Genomic DNA, 21,138 nt, shown 5'->3' with positions numbered 1-21,138 from the left:
AGGGGTCTCAAACTCAATTTACCTTAGGGCCAGTGCCAGGCCTCAAATCCTCCCGCCGGGCCAATAAGGTCACTGAAGATGGTATTCAGAAAAGAAAACGTTTATATTGTATTTTTTATTTTGAATTTCTTAGAAATAATAAAACTGTCATACAACTTCATATAATTCTTCGCCTGCCAGAGAGTTTTTAGTGTTTGCCAGACACCTGGCAGTGCTTCAGTTCTGTCAGTTTGTCGATGTTTGCCCTCAGTGACTGAACAATTGAAACCTTCAGGATTGCAGCAAGGTGTGCATCAGATAGTTGTGTTTGGTATTTTGACTGGTTTATATTCGTTATGGGGAGAAAAGTGACGCTGCCTCCAGGGCTGACTCTGCCTGGCAACTAATGATGCTGCCTCTAGGGCTGACTGTGCCCGGCAACTAGTGATGCTATCTCTGTCCCTTTCCCCCAGCCAATGGGAGCTGCGGTGGGTGGCGCCTGCAGCAGACATTGCCAGCAGCGTGTCTGCATGCATCTCTCCTCCGTGGGCCTCAGTGGGCAGGTTCTCGAGTCACAGATGGCTCACGGGCCGGGACTTTGAGACCTCTGGTTAACTGTCTTAGTCAGCAAGTGCACAGAGACAGTGATACTCTTTCCAAAAGCAGGCAGAAGGATGGCTGAAGTAATTGAGGGCACAGAGAGAGCCGAATAGCATAAGGAGTTCCAGGCTTGTGTACAAGTTAAGCTCTTAGGGCAGGAACTGTCTTTCTTTATGTCAGTACAGTATCTAGCACATTGTGAGCACTATATACATTATTACAAAAGCTGTTAAAAGAACATTGTTAAGCTTGCAAAATCAACTCTCAAAAATTAGGAAATGCAAGATTTGTGCAATTTTAATTTGGCCCCCTTGTGCCTATGCATTATGATATAATCTTTGACTCCATGGTCACATACTATGCCACGTTTTAAGACAAGCTTCTGCAATTTGGCTTCTTTTAAACTGGCAACACACCTAAAGCTTGCCTGTTAAGTTCATGCTGCTCCTAATCACTCCCCTTTCCCATTCTTACTTAGCTTTGTCCTGCTCCATGTTAATTTCACACCAGGGAGTGATGTGAAACTAACAAGAAGGGGCACAGGAACTGGGGATGTTGTGAATAAAAATGTATATGCTGAAAAGTGCCTACTTAACCCTGATTGGGACCTCCAGTAGAGATGCTGCCAATCCTTCAATTTTAATGCTGAAAGTCAAAAGTCATATTCACTGTGTGATTGGGGAGGGTTGTGAATTAAGAACTGTTCCTGTTCACGTAAATTCATATGAATAGTGTCATCCCAAACGCTACATAGCCACAGAACAGTGTGGAATATATTTTCACTCAAAAATCGGTCTCTACTCTCTCTGACCTGCCTTAAGTGTTGTGCTTGAAACAATATATATTCAGTTATAATAGCCTAGACACTCTAAGTATGCATATCATGCATGAGAGTCATAGGAAGAAGTGCATGTTAAACACACTTGCTGAAGGAACACTCAGACTAACGGCACCACATAGTCTGCCACAAAATACCTATCTACAATTCCTGAAATAAAATACAATGAAATACATATCTAATAAGTAGTGGTTAGAACTGTGCTACTGTTTAGATTAAGCATGCATCCATCAGTGGCTTTACATGGTTTTGTGCTCAATATTTTTTTCTGTTTTAATGAGGTTTTTTGACATTTCACCAGTAAATGTGTTGCAGCCAAAAAAATCAGTGGGTGTATTTGACAACTTAAAGAACAGAAAATACAATGATGGTTAAATAAAAATACTGCTATTGAGAAAAACAGATAATCTAATCAAAATTGAGTTTTATTACTTTAAGCTAACTTCTGTGGCTTCGATCAGGATCCATAAATCTCAAGAAACGAGTCTATGCTAATAGCTTTATTATATTCTTTTCTGTGACTTTTCTCCACATTCTTAGCAAAAGCCTATGGAGTGCTTCTAAGTAAGGAACCAGCGGGGATAACTAGTGTTTTAAGTGAAGTGCTAGAAGCCTGAAACATGTAAATTTAAAGGAGGTTTGTTCCTCTGCAGATTATTTAAATGTTAAGTACATGCCCATGTCGGGGATACACGGAATGGAATCTAAAAACTATTATCTCCTGTAGAAGTGAACCTTCAATTTACTCACTGCACAGGAAGGGCAGATTCTAGTCATTTTCACTGCCAGCAGGTGCCCTTTCTGTGCATAATAGGCTTTGCGTGTGTAATTAACACATGAAGGCTGCTAATGCCAGTTTTTTCTTCAGGTACATGCTGCTAGGAGTTTTCAGGACAACGGTGTGGGCCACAAGAGGCTTTTACACTGGGTTTGAAGATTAGATATTCATTGACTTTCTGACAAAGACATGTTAAAAGGAGCTAAGACCGGACCCGCAGTTGGGAGCATAGGTGTGCACAAAGCAAAAACATAGGCTATGTATGAAAAGAAATAAAGATACAAATAGCTGAGCCAGGCTGAATTGACTCTTTCACAGCATTTCAGCCTGTGACTATAACGAATGAACAAGCTAGGGGGCTTAAAAGTATGATTTTAAAACCTATAATTATCAGGAAGACTCTAATTGCACATTCACAAACACAACAACTCATTATCTTAGCCTGATGTGAACTTTAATTAGAGTAGTAATCACATACTGTAGTTGTCTGAATAAATCAATTTAGCACCAATTTATGTGCCATAAATATGTTTCCCAAAATAACTTCCATCTATTTTGTAACTGTGTGAACTCAGAAAGGTGATTTTGGCCATGAACGCTAATACTGTCATGAAAACTTCTTACTGTCTACTCCAAAGCTGTATTTTTAATTTATGGGTATTTGCATTTTAGGGAAAATGAACTGGAATTGAGTTTTTTTTAAACTTGAGGCTTTAATTTTTATTTAATTTTAATTTAAGTTACTGTCTGGTTCTTTACTTTGCAGCTGTGACATAAGAATGTAAAGGAGGAGAAACTAAAGCAGATGGTTGAGAAAAAATAAAAGGAGCCAGACATCTCCAGCTTTTGTAAATATCTGAAAACATGTGTGTGGCTTCCATTCTAGTAAATGTTTCACATCCTAACTCCAAAAGTATTGCAGCCAACATGGGAATTATTTACTAGTCCTTGTCCTAACAGATAAAGAAAAACTGATCACAGAACAAAAAATTAATGTTATCTTAAGTACAAGTGATCATGACTTGATCACATTTATAATGTGTAAGCAGAGTAAAGTACAGACCAGCAATATATCCTTTGTTCTTTAATAGGGCCACCTTTACAAAGCTGAAAACGCTTTTGAGCCAAATCAGATGGGAGAAAGAATTTAATCAGAAAGTTGTGAATGATAATTGACAATCATTTAAGAACACCTTACTTGATGCCCAAAAATTCACAATTGAGGAAGGAAGGCGGTGCTGGGAGTTTTTTGTTTTTTTTTTTAAATCCACAATCTGGTTTAGAGGGGAAGTGAAAACCGTTATGTACATTTAAAAAAAATGTAACTGATGGAAGAAAGGGGAAGTTGATAGCAATGAATATAAATAAGAGGTTAGAAATTGTAGAAAATTGATAAGGGAAGTAAACGGACAGGAGAACTCTCTGGCCAGCAAAGTTAACGACAATGGTATTGGTCCATTACTAGCTGGAAAAGATACAGTTATCAATAATAATGCAGAAAAGGCAGAAGTATTCAATAAATATTTCTGTTCTGTGTTTAGGAAATATACACTCAAACTCACACTGAGGACAAAGCAAAGCTTTTACCAGTTTTATTAGCACCATTAGTAATGACACAAATGCTCCAACCCACATAACTTTATATTACTGCTATGTTTTTTAAGCTAGTATCTTGTACCATTCCTTACATATACTCAGACCCTTTCTTGGGGATCTGGTGGTAAAAGACAAGTGGTCATCCATGAGGGTCATATCCTGTCTCTGGCGTGCCAAATGAATCCAGTGGTCCAAATTCCCCCTTTCATGGGGGTCTGGCCTATTATAGGGCCTGATAGTTGCCATGAATATTCATACAAATGCCCATCTTTCTTCGTCTATATTTAACTTTGTCATAAATATAAAGGGAAGGGTAAACCCCTTTAAAATCTCTCCTGGCCAGAGGAAAAATCCTCTCACCTGTAAAGGGTTAAGAAACTAGGGTAACCTCGCTGGCACCTGACCAAAATGACCAATGAGGAGACAAGATACTTTCAAAATCTGGGAGGAGGGAGAAAAACAAAGGGTCTGTGTCTGTCTGTGTGATGCTTTTGCTGAGGACAGAACAGGAATGGAGTCTTAGAACTTAGAAAGTAATCTAGCTAGATATGTGTTAGATAATGATTTCTTTAAATGGCTGAGAAATTAAGCTGTGCTGAATAGAATGGATATTCCTGTCTGTGTGTTTTCTTTGTAACTTAAGGTTTTGCCTAGAGGGATTCTCTATGTTTTGAATCTAATTACCCTGTAAGGTATTTACCATCTAATTTTACAGAGGTGATTCTTTTTTACTTTTTACTTCTATTAAAATCCTTCTTTTCAGAAACTGAATGCTTTTTCATTGTTCTTAAGATCCAAGGGTTTGGGTCTGTGGTCACCTATGCAAATTGGTGAGGATTTTTACCAAACCTTCCCCAGGAAGTGGGGTGCAAGGGTTGGGAGGATTTTGGGGGGAAAGACGTTTCCAAACAACACTTTCCTAATAAATAAACCCAGATAAACATCTGGTGGTGGCAGTGGAAGTCCAAGGGCAAAGGGTAAAATAGTTTGTACCTTGGGGAAGTTTTAACCTAAGCTGGTAAAAGTAAGCTTAGGAGGTTTTCATGCAGGTCCCCACATTTGTACCCTAGAGGTCAGAGTGGGGAAGGAACCTTTAAAAATGTTAGGGTGTCCTTATCCCATAGTATTATCCTATATGTCAATGCATTGCTAAGGCAAGTTCGTGATTAAGCATCTGCTAAAATATCCAAGCCTCGTATTAGTTCAGTGTTCTTCTGGTTACCTGGTATCATTTTGTACAAACTGGGTCGCTGTTGGGCTACTTACTTATGCCAAGGCTCATAGGCCTCAAAACTTTATGCTGATCACATAAGCTAATGCCTTACAGGATATAAGCCTGTAGGTTCATTGGCTTATTGCGAACAGAACGCTAATGCTAGCTTTATGAGCTACATTCCTATTCTCAATATCTCTTTTTTAAGAGATTTTTCTTCGAGCATGAGTCAGTGTAGATTGCACTGTAAATGTGCATGCACCTCATGCATGTGAGCTTGGAATCTTTTGTCTAGCAGAGTCCAGTGGGTCCACATGTACACCTTGTGCTCTCCTACATGAGCAGCCCGGAGCCTCCTGTAGTTCCCACTTACTGTCTGTGGCAGCAAGAAAGAACCTTGACTGTATCCATCCCACTTCTGATTTCAGAACTCTTCTCCAGCCAAGAAACATTTGTCTGTCTTTATTTCTTCCTGGTACAGAAATGTCGTTACCAATACAATCCATCACTATGGCCACACTGGCCTTCCCTCTCATAGACCTCAGAGCAGGACACCTTCACATGTCTTTATGAAAAGGAGATTTCAGTTACCACTGACATCGGTGGCAAGAATGCCTGCACGAGAACTTAAGCAAACCCATTCCCCTCCCCTCTGAAGGAATCCTCGCCAGCCCTGACACTGGCCATTGATGACATCATTGCTTTCCAGGAGTTATGGAGGATAGTTGAGATATTGGGCATGAAAATGATGGTGATCCAGGAAAACACACACAACTTATTTGGTATCCTCGGAACCCACAAGAATCACCCTCCTGATTAACAAGGACATCATAGACCCAGCAAAGGCAAAGGCCACACCCTGGCCTCGCTTCTCCCGACTTCAAAGTGGGTGGAAAAAATCATATTGGATTCCACCAAAGGCTCTGAGCACATCTATGCTTACTGGACTCCAGGATCTCTTTCTGTCATCTAATAGAAAACCAGATCTGACAAAGGACCCATAAATACAAGGACCCCAAGAACCTGGACCTTTTCAGCTGAAAGGTCTACTTCTCAGCATCCCTCCAATTTTGCTCAATGAATTATCAGCCGTTTGCAAAATGCAAGATACAGATGATACCATTGTTCTCTCACCGTTGCCATCCTGAATATCCATCTTGAAAGTGACCTCTCTCTGCTTTATTTCCCTTTAGCACAATTGTCCCATGAATTCAGACAAACCGCTTAGCTCAGTGGTTCTCAAACTTTTGTATTGGTGACCCCTTTCACACATCAAGCCTCTGAGAGTGACCCTCTTATAAATTAAAAACACTTTTTTTTATATTTAACACTATTATAAATGATGGAGGTGAAGTGGGGTTTGGGGGTTGAGGCTGACAGCTCGTGTCCCCCATAGAATAACCTTGCGACCCCCAGTTTGAGAACCCCTACCTTAGCTGGAGCATTCACTTTTCTCTCTCACATCTGCACCCTTCTAATTTTCCTCTTTATAAGAGAGTCAGGACTTCATCTTTACCTTCCTTTCTACCTTTGGAAGGATTCTTCAAGACTGAAAAAAAGTTGTTCTTTTATATTGAGCTAAATCCCTATTTCATGTGGCAGTGTACAGAGCCAAAAATTCCAGAAATCTCTGCTTGTGGCATAAGAATCTGCCTGTTCCAACAAGATTACTGCTTGTACTGAAGGAGAAGGAGTAGCATGGACCATCATACTACTCGCTTATACCAGCGATGACTTCAGTGGGGCTCCTTGCCAGTCAGCTTCCAGCTTTAACTCTTACTCATGGAGAGAATGGTACTGAGATCTGTTTCTTGGTTATGAGCAGTTTTGCTGTATCTTCTCCACTGAGAAAGAATATAAGTTCAATATGGTAAACATTGAGGTTCTCCCTGCTTTAGATTTTATACCTTCATGCCAGATTGCTCTTCCTTTGTAAAGCAGAATGATAGGGGAGATGTTTGAACCAATATTGTTGAGAACAGTGGCATGGCAGCAAATGACAAGTAACAGGGCCTGAGATGCTGATGTGTATAGCCAGTGTGTCTGCACTAGCATCTGTGGCTCATGTCTCTGGTCAGCATGCCTCTGAATAGCAATCAAGTGGAAGTTACCTATATTTTTATATCAATGAAAGAATCATGGGGTGATTTGTTTTTATTGTTTCTGCAAGTCACTCCCTGGTGCCATAACCAGTTTCCACTGGAAAATTACCCTCTTCTTTCCCCACACTTCTTCCTCCTTTTGAGTTTTCTCTCTCCTTTAACTTAGCCTGGAGGGAGAATCTGCCTTTCCCTAAGCCCTATAAAATGGGCTGGTGTCTCTTTGTTGCCCAGAATACAAAGTCCCTGATTGTGTTGTGGGGGCTCTGCCAAAGAGAACAGGATCTCTTCTAAGGTGAATAAACCAACTTTTATAACCCTTGATAGAGTAGTCAGCAGTTGGTATTCCTGCATATCCTTACCCAGTAGCAAGTTGAGAGCCACCTTTTCAGACCACTCTGCAGCAACTGTGGAACAAGTTTCAGAGTAACAGCCGTGTTAGTCTGTATTCGCAAAAAGAAAAGGAGTACTTGTGGCACCTTAGAGACTAACCAATTTATTTGAGCATGAGCTTTCGTGAGCTACAGCTCACTTCATCGGATGCATACCGTGGAAACTGCAGCAGACTTTATATACACACAGAGAATATGAAACAATACCTCCTCCCAGCCCACTGTCCTGCTGGTAATAGCTGGTAATAGCTTATCTAAAGTGATCATCAGGTGGGCCATTTCCAGCACAAATCCAGGTTTTCTCACCCTCCACCCCCCACACAAATTCACTCTCCTGCTGGTGATAGCCCATCCAAAGTGACAACTCTTTACACAATGTGCATGATAATCAAGTTGGGCCATTTCCTGCACAAATCCAGGTTCTCTCACCCCCTCACCCCCCTCCCAAAAACCACACACACAAACTCACTCTCCTGCTGGTAATAGCTCATCAGCAGGAGAGTGAGTTGGTAAGTCATTATGCAAGGTAGCCTATTTCCCCTTGTTTTTTCCTACCTCCCCCCCCCAGATGTTCTGGTTTAACTTGGATTTAAACTTGGAGAGTGGTCAGTTTGGATGAGCTATTACCAGCAGGAGAGTGAGTTTGTGTGTGTGGTTTTTGGGAGGGGGATGAGGGGGTGAGAGAACCTGGATTTGTGCAGGAAATGGCCCAACTTGATTATCATGCACATTGTGTAAAGAGTTGTCACTTTGGATGGGCTATCACCAGCAGGAGAGTGAATTTGTGTGGGGGGGTGGAGGGTGAGAAAACCTGGATTTGTGCTGGAAATGGCCCAACCTGATGATCATTTTAGATAAGCTATTACCAGCAGGACAGTGGGCTGGGAGGAGGTATTGTTTCATATTCTCTGTGTGTATATAAAGTCTGCTGCAGTTTCCACGGTATGCATCCGATGAAGTGAGCTGTAGCTCACGAAAGCTCATGCTCAAATAAATTGGTTAGTCTCTAAGGTGCCACAAGTACTCCTTTTCTTTTTGTGGAACAAGTGTGTCTGTTAGTGTGCAGTCTTCTTTTTACACACACCCCTTTAAAAATCCCCACGTGGTTGGGATGTGCTCCTTTATCTGATCAGAGAGGATAATCCCTGCTGATCAGGAGACTGAGCTCAGACCCTGAACTCTACTCTCCTGCATGAACCTGCCACTAGATGTCTTGGGCCAACCTGGTACATCCCTGTGCTTGCTAAATGCCCCATGTAATGATTCTTTTGGTTCCTTTGTTACAGTGTTTACTAGGTTCATCCACTTTAAAATTAAAAAAATAGTGTTTTTAATTTGCATCTAATACTCAAAAGTTTTGGGCCAGTTTCTGCCACCCTCCAGTGAATAGTTCAATGGGAAATCAGTGGGACTGCTTGCAGAGTAAGGTTCTACTCAGTGTGAGTAAGGGTGCAGAATAAGACTATGTTTGTACCTCAGGTAGGGCACAAATAGAATAAGTATGATCTGTGACGGTAACTATCCATTTCCTTAAAATAAATGAGCAAAGTTGCACAAATCCCAAGGTAGCTGTAAATTATGTCCCTTCTTGATGTCCGTGGTTTTTAAATTTCATTGCGTCTTGAATGGCAGTATATATTTTTTTTAAATTAGTACTTAAGCAGAAATGTCCTTCTATTTCACCTGCCTCTCTTCCAATTAATAGTTGCCCACCTCTTGGGAAAATAATTAAGGGGTCTCTAGTTAGCCTGAGGGAAGGAATTAAACAAATTGTAAAAATGCAGTTACAATTAATGGGCAATATGAAGCCATTAAGTCCACAATATCCATATTCATGCTTACTCATTGCTATTCTTATTGTTTGATATTTACCTGTATAACTCATTTGATTATAAATAACCCTGTTCTCCTTGGAAAATGATACGGCAAACAGCGAATCAATGGCCAAAAAAAGACCCAGGCAGTCATATTGCTTAAGCAAAAAGTGTGGCTGGAATTAGAGCTTTGTTAATCTGGGATTTAATAGGTATTGGCTGACACCAAACATCATAGTGCAATTGGTATTCACAGAAGAACAGGATGTCCAGCAGTAGGTGAAAAATGGAGTGTGAGAGAAACTGTCATGTGTCTGCATCATGTGACTTTCACCCACATGCTTTGATTGTTGTGTGTTCTATATCCATAACTAATACCTGCTACTAAAGTTCACCACACACTTATGAGTAGGGTTGGTAGAATTCAGTTTTTTGTATGTAATTTGGATGGATAACATCTATATTTATAAGCATTTTTTCTATTTTAATTTTTCAGAGTTGGGTGATATTACAGATGTTTCTCATCTTCTCTCCCCCTCTGAACCATCCACTTGTCTCAGTGATCCCATCACATCTCCTGATTCTCTTGTATCTGCTCTCATCCCTCCTCTTACTGTTCTCCTTAACCTCTGTCTCTCTCCTCTGGCTTTCCCCCCTCATAATTAGGGCCCTACCAAATTCACAGTCCATTTTGCTCAATTTCATGGCCAGAGGGTTTTAAAATGGGTCAGTTTCATGTTTTCAGCTGCGCAGGTGAAGAAGTCTTGTCCCTCCCAGCCTGGCGGGGGCACTCCCAGAGATCGGACTCACATCCACAAGCCTCCTCCAGCTGCAGGAACCTTCAGGGCTGCTGCCCAGCCCCAGAGCTTCCTGTAGCAGGGGGAGGCACTCCAAGGTGGGTCTGATCTCCCCCTGAGAGTGAGAGCAGCCGTGCAGGGAAGGACAAGTCCTGTCCCTCCCCAGCCCAGCCAGGACTTGCAGCTAGGAGCCCCTTGGCAGAGATCTCGTAGCAACATGGGGGAGATCAGATTTCATGGGGAAGGGCTTATTTCACGGTCCATGACACATCTTTCACAGTCGTGAAATTGGTAGGGCCCTTCTCATCATACAAGCATGCTTTAGTCTCTCCTATCTTAAAAACAAACCAAAAACCCCTCATCCTTAACTGTGGTTGCCTCACCAACTACTGCCCCATATCCATTTAGTTCTGAGCTCATTTGAACATGCTATTTACAGTCTTCGTCTGGAGTTCCTCTCCTCCAGTTCCATTTTAGACCTTCTCCAATCTGTCTTCCACACTTCCACTCCACTGAAACCACTCTCGCCAAAGCTCAGCACCAGTAGTTCATCCTCATCCTCCTTGACCTGTCAGCTGTCTTTGATGCAGTCAGTTGTGCTATTTTGTCTTCCCTTTGCTTCCATATCTCTGTCGTCTTCTGGTTCTTCTCCTGCTTTTCTAATGGCTCCTTCTGTGTGTCCTTCAGAGGCTCCTCCTCATCCCCCTTGCAACTTTCTGTGTGGATTCCACAGGGATCTGTCCTTCGTTCCATTCTCTTCTCCCTCTACAACTTATCTCTGTAATCTGATCTGAAGACACAAATTCAACTACAGCCCCTTTGGTAAGGATTCAGATCTACCTCTGTGCTCAGACCTATCTCCCTCTGTCCAAATTAAAATCTCAGCTTCTCTCTCTGACATGTCCTTGGGGAAGTCTGTCAGATTAAGCCCAGCATGGCTAAAAGAGAGCTCTTAACCGTGCCTGCCCCAATCCTTCCACCTCACCAAGCCTTCCTTGCTGCTTGCTTTTTCAATCACTATGGACAACACCATCATACTGCCTGTAACTCAGGCCCGTAACCTGGTCACCATCTTGGACTTAAACCTCTCTCTAGGTTTTCACATACAGTCTGAATCATGCCAATTATTTCTTCATAATAACTCTAACACACAGCTTTACCATTCTATTCACATAGCTAAAATGTTTATCCAGGCTCTCATCATCTTGTGTCTCATTTACTACTGCAGCAGCCTTCTCTCTGGCCCTGACAAATACAACCTTGCCATATTCATATTCATTAAGAATGCTGCTGCAAAGATCATTTTCCTAGTCCAGGGGTTCTCAAACTTCATTGCAGCGCGACCCCCTTTGGACTATAAAAATTACTATGCGACCCCAGGAGAGGGGACTGAAGCCTGAGCCAGCCCAAGCCCCTGGTGTGGGGGCAGGGGGCAAAGCCAAAGTCCAAGGGCTTCAGCCCCAGGCAGGGGGCCTGTAACCTGTGTCCCGATGCCCAGGGCTGAAGCCCTTGGGCTTTGGTCCCGGGCCGCAGCAAGTCTAAGCCAGCCCTGGTGACCCCATTAAAATGGGGTCCCGACCCACAGTTTGAGAGCCGCTGTCCTAGTCTGTTGTTTTGACCATGTTGCCCCTCATTTTGAATCCCTCCACTGGCTCCGCCTTCTCTGTTGAATCAAACATAAGCTATTTATCTTTACGTTCAATGTTCTTCACAACCTATACCCATCCTACCTATCATCTCTCAAGATGTTGACTTCTTTCTCCAATTGACTCACTGTGGCAGCTTCCATCACCCACTTACTAAATTTTCAAACAAGTATCTTTGTGCCTCCTCCTGTGCTGCTCCACATGCTAGGGAGGAACTCCCTGTAAACCTCTGCAAAACTAACCCATTATCCTCCTTTAACCCCCTCTCCCCCCCGTTTAAAACTCTCCTTTTCCATTACACTAATGTCTGCATCCCTCTGTTGTCTCTTGTCTTATAAGTAGATTGTAAGCTCTTTGGGGAAAGGACTGTCTTTTTGCTTTGTTTCAGAGTAACAGCCGTGTTAGTCTGTATTCACAAAAAGAAAAGGAGTACTTGTGGCACCTTAGAGACTAACCAATTTATCTGAGCATAAGCTTTCGTGAGCTACAGCTCACTTCATTGGATGCTTTGTGTTTTTTACAGTGCCTGGTCCATAGTTTGGGCTCCTAAGCAGTACAGCAATACAAATAATAAATAATAACATATTACCTTTTAAATCTGATCACTATAACCCCCACACTATAACATGTTTAAGTGCTACATTTCTTTTAAATTAGATCCCTCATATTAATAAATTGGTTAGGCAATCCATCACCTAGTTATTTAATTCCAAATTTCTTAGGCTATATCTGTTTTACAGCTTCTTAGAATCTCACTTGTTGGCACCTGATTTCAGCAGTTCTCACATTATTATTAAATATATTATTCTCCCTCGTCCATTTGTTGATTAATTGTGGAAGATTGAAAGATTGACATGATACAGTTAATTAACTTTTTACAGATTTCAGTTTTTCTATGGTCTGTGACAGGCTGTGCTGGACACATTAATAAATGTCCAGTTTTCTGGAGTAGGGCACCCTTCCTGCTTCCTTTCATTACTTTAGCCAAGGTTCCACTAGATGAGACGTTTACAGTCTTAAGACTTCCTGCCGAGGTTCAGACTTTGTATTTTTGACACTGAAGCTGTCATGTTCTCAAAGCTACTTAATTAGAAACACATTCATTTCAGTGTATACTGGAGAAGGCTGGGACAGCACAGCTAGGCACGCAGGGAAGTTGAGCATTTGTGCAGCTTGCAGCTGGTTTGCACTTGGAGTATAAAATTGTTGGGTATTTCCTTGCTCCTGGAATGCAGTCGTTGGAAAAGAAGCAGTATGTGTAAAGGAAATATCTATTTCCTGAAATTAAAACATGCAAAATGACAAACAAATACCCTCCAATTTGATATTTCCCATGTAAGCCTTGAACTTTAGTGTGTATACCTAGTAATATGGCAAAAGCTGCAACATACAGGAGAGTGGTTTCGAACACTACTGCTAACTTGTAGACCTCCTAGTGAATCGTGAACCCCAGAATTCTTACTGAGTGAGTTTCTGAGGTGGCAATCTCTCTGGTAAGTGGGAACTCACTGTAAGATACTGCGTTGGGGCAAAATGGGAAAAAACAGGAGTGTTCTTACTGGGGTCCCCAAACTTCATTGATGTGCAATATGCTACTTCATCACTTCAATGAGACCTAGAAATTTTGTTGTAGGATACTGAAAATTCATATATAATGTCTCTTTAGAAGGTAATCAAAAATTTTGGTTGTGTACTGTCCAGGGCAGAGGCTGCCTCTGTCTGTGTTAGTATGGCACCTAGCACAATAGGGCAGCAATCCTGATGTGGCCTTTTGGTGCTAAACTAATATGAAGGATTGAGAAGATCAACATACAAATTAGTCAAACTATTTGTATAGTGTTGAGACAAAGAAGTAATACATAAGATTTTAATAGCATCTTCTATTAATGCTTCCAACACTACATTTTTATGAGCTTCTGTCTATTCTTCATAAGAAGACACTATAGTGGTTATTTTACAATTCCTGTCACTTTTATTTAAGATTAAAGATGAACTAAACTTGCGTGAATCTACAATAATTTAACATCCAAAATCAAATTAGTATAATTTTACCCTGTTTTTCTGATAAAATAAGATGTGTGCCTATGTTGTTGTAGCCATGTTCGTGCCAGGATATTAGACAGACAAGGTGGACGAGGTAATACATCTTTTATTGGACCAACTTCTGTTGGAGAAATGTATAAACTTTTGAGCTATACAGAGCTCTTCTTCAGGTCTGGGAAAGATGCTCAGAGTGTCACAGCTAAATAGAAGGTGGAACAGATTGTTTAGCATATCTAACACACATTTTAAGGGACGATTCAAGGTGAAGTGGCCCGTGAGCACCTCTGCAGCCAGGGGACAAAAAAGCGGCAGGTTAGTGGGTTACAGATTGTTGTAATAAGCCATAAATCCAGTCTGTTTATTAAGAGCATGATTTTTAGTGTCTAGCAAAGTTATATATTTTAGCTTTCAGGCTCGTCTTTTGAAGGTGATGTGCAGGTTTCCTTTGAGGACGAGGACTGAGAGATCAGATATGGAGTGATTGTTCTGATTGTGAAAGTGATTGTGAAATGTGTTCGCCCACAGGTGATATGGTGTTTGTCTTTTATCATTTTTCTGTGTGAGTTCATTCGAGAGCATAGTGGTCGTCTGGTTGCACCCACATGGTTGTTGTTGGGGCATTTAGAGCCCTGGATGAAGTACATTACATATTGTGGTAGGCATGTGTAGGACCCATGGATCTTGAAAGGTGTGTTGTGAGGGGTACTGATCATTGTAGCAGGGGAGATATATCTGTAGGTTTTGCATCTGTTATGGCAAGGAAGTGACATCTACATTCTGAGCAAATGCAAGAAGCAAAATCTCATCTCTCTAACCACTACATGTGACTTCAAATATGCTGTACAGCTCTACAGAAGGATTTCAGAAAAACCGAGAAACAATTTCCTGCACCTCACATGCTCCAGAAGGGACCACCTCATACAAGAAATCATCATACACCCACACCCTGGAAAGAAAAAATCAGGAAACCTACCTGGAGGTCATGCAAGAAACCCAAAACAACTATCCAAAAAGCCTGATGACAGCCATTCAACCAAATACAAAAAGGGGAATAAACTACAACTCTGCAATGCACAGAACTTCACCTCTAGGATAAACTGTGGCACCAGGACCCACTACATGGACATTATATAGACCCCAACATCATCAGTTTATCAAAAGTACTCCTCACTGGAGCTGAATGATTCATATTCTCCAAGGGACTGATCTTCTGCCCCGCCACAGAACCTGATACCATACTAACATGTGGAGAACTAGAAGAATTCTTTCACCAACTCCATCTCAGCGAATTATTTCACAACAACGACTTCATCACCCACAACTACTAGGTCCCACCAACAATCATCAGAAAAAAGCATGCCCTGACTGGACACCCCACAGTGGATGAAACCACACACTTGATCATTACATTGATTGCTTCATGAAAAAAATTGACTGTGAAAACTTTAACAAACATCACATCCACTACAGGCTCTCCACTGCCGAGAGGACAGCTGTACAGTTCCTGAAATCCAAGCACCAAATAGTGACCAAACAGCAAATAAAGCGGTGATGGGCGGCACCATCATAGTTCTCAACCACGATGACTGCATTAATGTGGCCAACTGACAACTTTCTGACTCCACCTGCTATAAAGAATTCAGAGACGACTCCACAGCCCAGTTTGCCCAGGAATTTAAGGATATCTTCAAATCCTTCCCCAAACAACTCTAAGAGAAATTCTACAACCTCATCCCTCATAAACCCATCCCAGGAATCTTCTACATGCTTCCCAAGATACACAAATAAGGGAACCCAGGCAGACCCACCATTTCTGGCCATGGCACTCTAACTGAAGAAATATCAGGACTCATAATAGAAACCATCCTCAAACCAATCGTCACAATAGAGTCAGCTTCCTCCAAGATACAATTGACTTCCTCCAAAAACTCTGCAATATTAACAGCCTTGCTCAGAATACTGTCCTTGCCACCATAGATGTCACCTCCTTATACACCAACATCCCTCACAATGACAGTATCACTGCCTGCCTCAAATATTTACAAGACAATGGACAAAACTCAGATATCCACCCCAAACATTGCTAAAATCGTCAATTTCATCCTCACCGATAAAAATTGTACAGTCGGCAACAAACACTTTGTGGAAACTATGGGAAAAGCACTGGATACTAGGATGGCTCCCCAATATACCAACCTCTTCATGGGCCACCTGAAGGAAAAATTTCTGGACATATGCACTATAAAACCAATGATATACCTGAGGTACATCAATGATGTTTTCATCCTCTGGACAAACGACCTAAACTGCCTCACAGATTTCTACCACAATTTTAACAACCATCACCCATCCATCAAACTGTCTCTAAAACACTCCCACACCAGCATCAACATCCTGGACACCAGGATCAGCTTCAAAAATGGAACTCTACAGACAACTATAGACAAGAAACCCAGGATCACCACACTTCACAGGTCCAGTAACCACCCAAACGCACCAAGAAATCTGTTATCTACTCCCAGGCCCTCAGATACCACAGAATATACTCCAAGGAGAAAGTCTGGGATATGCACCTTAACAAACTTAAAACTGTCTTTACCAAACAAGGACATTCCAGCAGAGATGTAGATCACATCGTGGAATGGGCCACCCAAATACCCAGACAGAACCTGCTTTAATACAGAAAAAAAACCACTTTCTCACTGCACCCCCACCTTCGTTGCCACTTCCACTCTCCACTGGAAACTATACAGCATATCATTAAAGAGTTATAACTCATACTCAATGGGGACTACATCCCAAATGAAATCTTTCCTGAATCTCCTATTCTGGCCTTCAAACAAGCCCCAACCTCACCAGGCTTATTATCAGAAGCAAGCTCCCCACAGACCAGGACACACCAACTCAAAGTGGCACCGGACCCTGCCATCATAACAGATGCAAAATCTGCAGACATATCTCCATTGGTACAATGATCAGCACCCCTCCACAACACACCTTCAAGATCACATGCCTATTACAGCATGTGGTGTACCTCATCCAGTGCATTAAATCTCCCAACGCTACTATGTGGGTGAAACCAGACAATTACAATCCTCTTGAATGAATTTATGCAGAAAATGGGTTTAAAAAGGCACTAAGTTTATTATACCAATGGTTGCTTAGGGCAAAATTCTGCACTTAGATATAGGTGTGTAACTCCCATCAGGCACACAGAATGTTAGCTCTTCGATGAATGAGCTAATTTACTCCATCTTTTGTACTGTGCTGAGCACATTTGTCGGCAGTCAACAAACAGGTTATTATAGGTCCATCAGTGGTTATTAGCCAGGATGGGAAGGGATGGTGTCTCTAGCCATTGTTTGCCAGAAGCTGGGAATGGGTGACAGGAGATGGATCACTTGGTGATTTCTCTTCTGTTCATTCTCTCTGTGGCACCTGGCATTGCCTACTGTTGGAAGACCGGATACTGGGCTAGATGGACTGGTTTCTGCTGTTTTCTATAATATGTGAGTCTGTATCAGGATCTATTGAATTCAGCAATAAATAAATATTAAAATGCTCTCTTCTTGGCATGCATAGGCCAAAGGATCAAGAGCTTGTCCTATTGCATGGTATATATAAGTAATTTAACCACATAGTGTTTCATATGGGCAAACCTCTCTAAATGACATTATTTGAAGAGTAGATCCACAGATGTCCATGATGTCATTCTGGGTGTACTCATAATAAAATAATAATATGTTTGGTAGCTTCCCTCCTTTAACTGCTGTTTTTTAGTAATGGCAACTTCACCTTGCAAGCTACAGTGGAAAAATTATTAAATTAGAGACAGTGGCTTTCAAATTAAGAGATAAGACTTCAAAATAAAAGTGACCTTTTTTGGCTCAAATTAAATGTTGCATCTGGATTTCTCTTTTTAAATAAAATTTAATCCTGTATACATGTTACCTATATTACAGCTGGCTTTTTAAGTGTATGTTAATAATCCCCAGCATTATCTGAATATAAATGAGCTGTTTGTTTCTCTTCACAGTGCCCCGATGCCCTACCTCATTGGAATACATTTAAGTTTAATGGAGGTAAGTCTCTCCCCTCGTCCCTCAGAGTAGTATGTATTGTTGTGATTTAGGCCCTACTCCTGCAAACACTTACATACATGCTTAACTTTAAGCATGTGATTGAAACTAAACATGTGCCTAAATGTTTGCATCACGGGAGCCTAATTTGGTTGCTTGCACTCTTCTGCCAAACTCGTGAATACACTTTGGGTACTGTTTTCAACCCAGTGGTCAGAGTCTAGCACATCTGCGTGTGTGTGAGAGACACAAGACAGACAGACAGACGTGGCGTGAACCCTGTTGTTTCATGTGACCAATTTACTACTATTGAATGTAACTCTATCAGAGTGGATCAGGCTTGATTTTTTAACAACAATATTGACCATCTCTACTTTGCTTTTTAAGCTTTTATAGATTTGATGATCATTAGTTTCTGATGCTCAAGATGATAGGTCCAGAAGCAGGGATCTTACCATCAGTAAATAAAACCTGGCCTTCTTGCAGGATTTAGGAACATGTAAAACAACTGGAAATAATCCCCAAGCACCATGGAATCTAATTTGCAAAGGAACCCATGGAAGCAAATCACCCAACTCCCACTGTTTTCAATAGGGGGTGCAGAACCTAGGGCTCCTTTGAAAATCCTAGCCATAAGGTAATATTTTCAAAAGTGCCTAAATGTCATTTAGATGGTTTTAGAGAGATAAAGTGGATGGAATTAATGTCTTTTATTGAACAGAAGTTGGTGCAATAATAGATATTACCTCATCCACCTTGTCTCTCTAATATCCTGGAACCAGCATAGCTACAACTACACTGCATGCTTAGATTGTTTTGAATATTTGTCCTTAGTACTGTTTAACAGGGCCAGTCTGAAAGCCATATGCAGTGGGAGTGGGGAAATATTGCTGCTTGGAAATCAGGGGAAGCTAAACACAGGTTAGCATTTTCAAGTTAGTAGCAGTGGCTGATGCTCAACACCTTTGACAATCAGTCCACTTAGGTGTCTAACTTTAAACACCAGAGTTGAAAATTTGGACTATACTGTGTACGATATCTTACAACATACAATCACTTAGTCATACACCTCATAAAATAGTGTGTAATACAATAACATTTGGAACCTACATCAAAAACTGGTAACTTTGCCATACAGACAGCTGTCTCTTTTGGGTATATGACAGCAATAATCATCCAGGCTACTGTCCTGCTAAGAGCCTAAACCCCCAGACTATGCCATTATATATATGTTGTTCCAGTCATATTGTGCAAAAAGCAGCTTCTGGGCAATTTTTCTGTGTTGCATTAAGCAGAAAAAATCAAACAAATGCTACATTTTAAGAAAGTTTAATAGAATCATAGAATATCAGGGTTGGAAGGGACCTCAGGAGGTCATCTAGTCCAACCCCCTGCTCAAAGCAGGACCAATCCCCAACTAATGTTCCAGCTGTTTGCTTGAAAGTAGCAAACTATTATCTGGGCTCTGAACTCAGTCTCCCCAATTGATAAACAACTTGAATTAAGAACATAAGAACAGCCATACTGGGTCAGACCAAAGGTCCGTCTAGCCCAGTATCCTGTCTTCCAACAGCGGCCAATGCCAGGTGCCCCAGAGGTAAGCATCAAGTGATCCATCCCCTGTCAGCCATTCCCAGCTTCTGGCAAACAGAGGCCAGGGACACCATCCTGGCTAATAGCCATTGATGGACCTATCCTCCACAAATTTATCTAGTTATTTTTTAAACCCTATGGTAGTCTTGGCCTTCACAACATCCTCTGGCAAGGAGTTCCACAGGTTGACTGTGCGTTGTGTGAAAAAATACTTCCTTTTGTTTGTTTTAAACCTGCTGTCTATTAATTTCATTTGGTTATGAAATTACCAAATTACCCTGGTTCTTGTGTTATGAGAAGGAGTAAATGATACTTCCTTATTTACTTTCTCCACACCAGTCGTGATTTTATACACCTCTATCATATCCCCCCTCAGTCATCTCTTTTCCAAGCTGAAAAGTCCCAGTCTTATTAATCTCTCCTCATACAGCAACTGTGCCATGTCCCTAATCATTTTTATTGCTCTTTTCTGACCCTTTTCCAAGTCCAGAATATCTCTTTTGAGATGAGGTGACCACATCTACATGCAGTGTTCAAGATGTGGGCATACCATGGATTTTTATAGAGGGAATATGGTATTTTGTGTCTTCTTATCTATCCCTTCCTTAACGATTCCCAACATTCTGTTTGCTTTTTTGACTGCCGCTGCACATCGAGTGGATGTTTTCAGAGAACTATCCACAATCGCTCCAAGGTCTCTTTCTTGAGTGGTAACAGCTAATTTAGATCCCATCATTTTATATGTATAGTTGGGAGTATGTTTCCCAATGTGCATTACTTTGAATTTATCAACATTGAATTTCATCTGCCATTTTGTTGCCCAGTCATCCCGTTCTGAGAGATCCTTTTGTAGCTCTTCACAGTCTGCCCAAGACTTAACTATCTTGAGTAGTTTTTGTATCATCTGCAAATGTTGCCACCTCGCTGTTTACCCCTTTTTCCAGATCGTTTATGAATATGTTAAATAGGACTGGTCCCAGTACAGACCCCTGGGGGACACCACTATTTACCTCTCTCCATTCTGAAAACTGACCATTTATTCCTACCCTTTGTTTCCTATCTTTTAACCAGTTACCAATCCATGAGAGAACCTTCCCTCTTATCCCATGACTGCTTACTTTGCTTAAGAGCCTTTGGTGAGGGACTTTGTCAAAGGTTTTCTGAAAATCTAAATATACTATTATCAGCTGGATCCCCCTGGTCCACATGCTTGTTGACCCCCTCAAAGAATTCTAGTAGATTGGTGAAGTATAATTTCCCTTTATAAAAACCATGTTGACTATTCCCCAAAAAATTACGTTCATCTATGTGTCTGACAATTTTGTTCTTTACTATAGTTTCAACCAGTTTGCCCGGTACTGAAGTCAGGCCTGTAGTTGCCAGGGTCTCCTATGGACCCCTTTTTAAAAATTGGCATCACATTAGCTATCCTCCAGTCATTTGGTCCAGAAGCTGATTCAAATGATAGGTTACAGATGACAGTTAGTAGTCCTGCAATTTCACATTTGAGTTCCTTCAGAACTCTTGGGTGAATACCATCCAAATTGGGAATCTAAAACAGTGAGTTTCGTCACTGGCTTACTAGGGTACTGTTTTTATTTTGTTTGTGTTTTTACAGTGGTAAGATGCAGTACTGTACCTTTTTAAATGGAAAATACTGAAGCTCTAGGC

General features: G+C 41.2%; 1 protein-coding gene across 9 annotated transcripts in view; it reads left to right on the top strand.

Annotated features, from left to right (window-relative positions):
• Nucleotides 1-21,138, top strand: part of DENND1A (DENN domain containing 1A) — a 421,003-nt gene that overhangs the window by 202,764 nt on the left and 197,101 nt on the right. For all 9 annotated transcript variants that reach the window (XM_048822735.2, XM_075120368.1, XM_075120369.1 and 6 more), the window contains one exon: nucleotides 17,832-17,877. In XM_048822735.2, coding sequence (XP_048678692.1) covers nucleotides 17,832-17,877 — 46 coding nt within the window. The remainder of the gene's footprint in view (nucleotides 1-17,831; nucleotides 17,878-21,138) is intronic.

Source organism: Caretta caretta, chromosome 16 (genome assembly GCF_965140235.1).
Source record: "Caretta caretta isolate rCarCar2 chromosome 16, rCarCar1.hap1, whole genome shotgun sequence".
Taxonomy (NCBI): Eukaryota; Metazoa; Chordata; order Testudines; family Cheloniidae; genus Caretta; species Caretta caretta.
This window is presented reverse-complemented; position numbering and strand designations above follow the sequence as displayed.